Here is a 3,743-nt window from a genome sequence, read left to right as displayed (position 1 = left end):
ATTACATGCATTTAATATATTTTTTACCACCAAAAATGAGATGTTTTAACCAAATAGTGCTTCAAATATAATATGCAGAATAATTTTGAATTACGTTCGCTAATGAACTTGCTTTTTTGTCCTTAAAAGTAGAAAAATGTTTCAATTATATTGCTTAATATTTCGTCTAAATATAACCGTCTAACAATTTTAATTGTTTTTTAAAGGTTAAAATGCGTTTATTGACGTTTCAATTTCCACTTCGGAAATCGTTCTCAAAATACAAACATAATAAATTAAACAAATTTTGTTTTTTGTTACTTAGTGAAAAATTCTTCCAATAATTTAATTTTATCTGACTCATCTATATTGACAATTCAGACATACATTATACATTTTAAAGTAGACGACTTTAAAATGACATTGCCAATATTGTTGAGTTGCGTTCCTGGGACGACTTTACTTATAAGATAGTTCATTCGATTACATGAAATCAACTTTAACTTGAGAATATCCGTCAGAAAAGATCATAACATGTAATTCGTCTTTAAAAAGACAAATACATGCCATGATGACAGTAAAATTCTCCTGTTAGTGATTCCATAGTAAATTATGAGGGAAAAACTTAATTTAATTATTGTACTAATGCTCAAGTATCAATTTTCAAGTTTTAAACTGATTGATTTACGATGAGTAATTCGGTTGTAAAAATACCGGCATGTGTCTTATCTAAAGGACTGGACTTGTAAATTTTTAGTTCAGTTGTATCTTTGCAACTAGCTTGTTTATAGATAGATGTGCATTGTGCATTGTTTTGATTTTGAATTGTGTTGAAATTTTGTTGTGAGTAGTTATAATAATTGTATTTTTTGTTATTTGTTTTTGTGAAACTGTCTATTTGTGTATAAAGAAAATGTTTAGACCATGGGAAAAATCACCTATAGTTTTTCGTGCATTGGAGCAAGAGAATCCAAGTAGTAGTAGAGAAAGTGTAGTAGTCAACAATCTTTTAGGTGTAAGTGATACAAAAAACAATGACACTGAGAGTGTAACTGTAGAAAAGTGTCTAAGACTTCCAAAGAAAAGGATTGTTTTGAATGAACAATGTAAGAGAATTTGTATGAACGTTTACAAAAATCTTCAAAATGATCCTGAAAATAGTTGTAAAGGCCGTAGTATAAGAAACGCGGCCTTTCTAACAGGAATTCCGTATTCTACCATGCGCGACATCGTGAAAAGTGGTGTTAAAAAGAGAAAAACAAGATCGAATGCTGGAAAACCTAAACAAATTAATATCGTGACTGCTAAATGATTAAGGAATTAGGTTTACGAGGAATACAAAAAAAAATGTAATACCAACAATTGATATTATATACACCAAGCTTGTTGCGATTGGAAGAAGCTGCCCTAAAACCACTTTACGTAGACGGCTGAAAAACTTGGGTTCAAATGCAAAATCGTTGATAAACGGGTGGCTATTATGGAAAGTAAGAGGATAATACACTGGCGTTTAGATTATTTAAAAACAATTCAAGAATATCGCGACCAACAGCGGACTATATATTATTTAGACGAGACATGGTATGACACGCATGATAGCGCTAGTAAGGGTTAGACCGATGGTTCACTTGCGTGCCAGTTGAAAGGAGTACCTCCGAATAAAGGTTCTCCGATGATTATTGTGCACTGTGGATCTGCAAATGGTTGGGTGCCAAATGGGTTAATGCTTTGCGGAAAAAAAAATAGAAAAATGTAGTGTAGATTATCATCAGAATATGAATTCTACTATATTCAAAGAGTGGTTTAAAAATACACTACTTCCCAATATAACACCGGGCAGTGTGATAGTTATGGACAATGCTAGCTACCACTCAAGGCTTCTCAACAAAATTCCTAACAGTTCGTCTTCAAAACAGGAACTAAAAGATTTCCTGTCAGAAAATGATTTGTATTTTGAAGACAAATATAATAAGAAACAGTTACTTGAAGTGCTTCGTACTAAAACTTATAAGAAACAATATATACAAGACACTATAGCAATACAACATGGCCATAATGTTTTGAGGTTACCACCTTATTTTTGCATATTATTCAATCCTATCGAACTTATAGTTTGGAAAAATAGTTTTCCAAAATTTGACGCGAAAGTGGTCGATTTAATTCAATATGAACTATCAGAGATTACAAGTGCCGACTTGAAAAAAGCAGTAAACCGTGTAGTGAAAGTAGAAAATGAGTACAGAAGACTAGGACAATTATTTTCAAACAGTGAACAACTTATTATTAATCTGGTGGATAGTGACGATGATGAGAGCTCGCCCGCAAGAGAAATATTTTAGACAAGGTACGCTAACATGATAATTACTTCGGTTAAAACAACTCAGTTTTTCATTATAAATTGCTAACTTTGTTTAAAACAATATTTTCTTAAATGTAAAATACTTTTCCACAGTTTCATCTATGTACGTCATCGTTAAACGCTAATAGGGATTTTCAACGCTTCTCATATATTTCAGGGATTTACGATATGTCGTATAATTTTAATATATCTACGTCATACGTTATTGGTATATATAGTAGAAACCCTCAAATCAGAAGAGTGATTTCATAGTTTAAACGCGGAATATCCTCAAATTTAAATGTACACAGCGGCCCTCGAAAACTGCCTGTTTTCTCGATTGCAATTTGCGTTTCCTCATAAGAAATTACAGAATATATAAAGTAGTATATTTATTTGTGCTTCTCTATAGAAAAACTGACCAGGAGTTGCCGTACAGTGTAGCCAATTGTTGTTCACAAGTAGTAATTATGGTCATACAAAACCTGTATTCTTCCACGCAGCGATTATTACCGTCATAAAAATACCAAAAAATATTATTTTTTCAATAGTAAAAATTAAGTACAAAATTGTAATTAAATAAATTTTATTTATATGTTTCGTTTCGTTACATATTTAAAATTATAAAATAAAAATCGATATTTTAAAACAATATTTTTCAATCGTTTGGCAACTTTGGAATTAGCGACGGAATTCCGACTCACAGAAATCCGTAAAACTAGTTTTTGTCGAGCAAGTGCCCAGCAACAATAGTTCATGTACATAGGTGTTTCTAAGGGTAGGGCATGTGTTGAATTTTGTGAATATATTTTATGCTATAAGTTTGTGTTATTGATAAAACGTGTTATTGATAATACGAGTGTTATAGTTTGTCGTTTTATAGTAAATTTTTAGTTATATTCTGTGATTATTTGGTTTGAGTTTTATTGGAGTTGGACGAAAAACCGAGTTGTTCCAAGAGAAGACAGCAAAATTCTGATGTTGATTCCAAAAATGAAAAGCCGGAAAAGAGACGGAAAATGTTAACGTCCGAAGAGAAGGTAATGATACGAAACGTTTATGAAGGAATTGTCGGCAGAAAAATGGCATTAAATGTTAGCCAAGCGGTCAACATTTGTAGCAGTTTAACAAAAGTATCCGTTAGCTGTATTTATCGTGTACTTAAAAATACATCGGAAAATAAAAAGCAAGAAAAAGGTAAAACTAGAGGTAGGAAAAGCATTGTTTTCGATGACGAGACAAGGAATATTATACGTCGAAAAATTCATTCATTTTATTTTCGGAGTGAAATTCCAACACTGAAAAGAAATTCTCAAGAGCTCAAAAAAGATGACTCTTTACCCAAGATATCTCATGGGGTCTTAATCAGAACCATGCGCGAAATGAACTTTCGATATGTAAAACGCAACAGAAAAAGTATGCTATT

The 3,743-nt window shown here is 31.8% G+C and overlaps 1 protein-coding gene across 1 annotated transcript; it reads left to right on the top strand.

Moving 5' to 3' along the window:
- Positions 1-1,754: 1,754 nt before the first annotated feature.
- On the top strand, positions 1,755-2,318 carry LOC140433481 (uncharacterized). Its single transcript, XM_072521500.1, has one exon. The coding sequence runs from the start codon at positions 1,755-1,757 to the stop codon at positions 2,316-2,318; it is 564 nt and encodes a 187-aa protein (XP_072377601.1).
- Positions 2,319-3,743: the final 1,425 nt, after the last annotated feature.

The sequence above is a fragment of the Diabrotica undecimpunctata genome, chromosome 1 (genome assembly GCF_040954645.1).
Source record: "Diabrotica undecimpunctata isolate CICGRU chromosome 1, icDiaUnde3, whole genome shotgun sequence".
In the NCBI taxonomy this organism is placed as follows: Eukaryota; Metazoa; Arthropoda; class Insecta; order Coleoptera; family Chrysomelidae; genus Diabrotica; species Diabrotica undecimpunctata.
The sequence above is the reverse complement of the archived record's forward strand: the minus strand, read 5'-3'. Positions and strand labels throughout refer to the sequence as shown.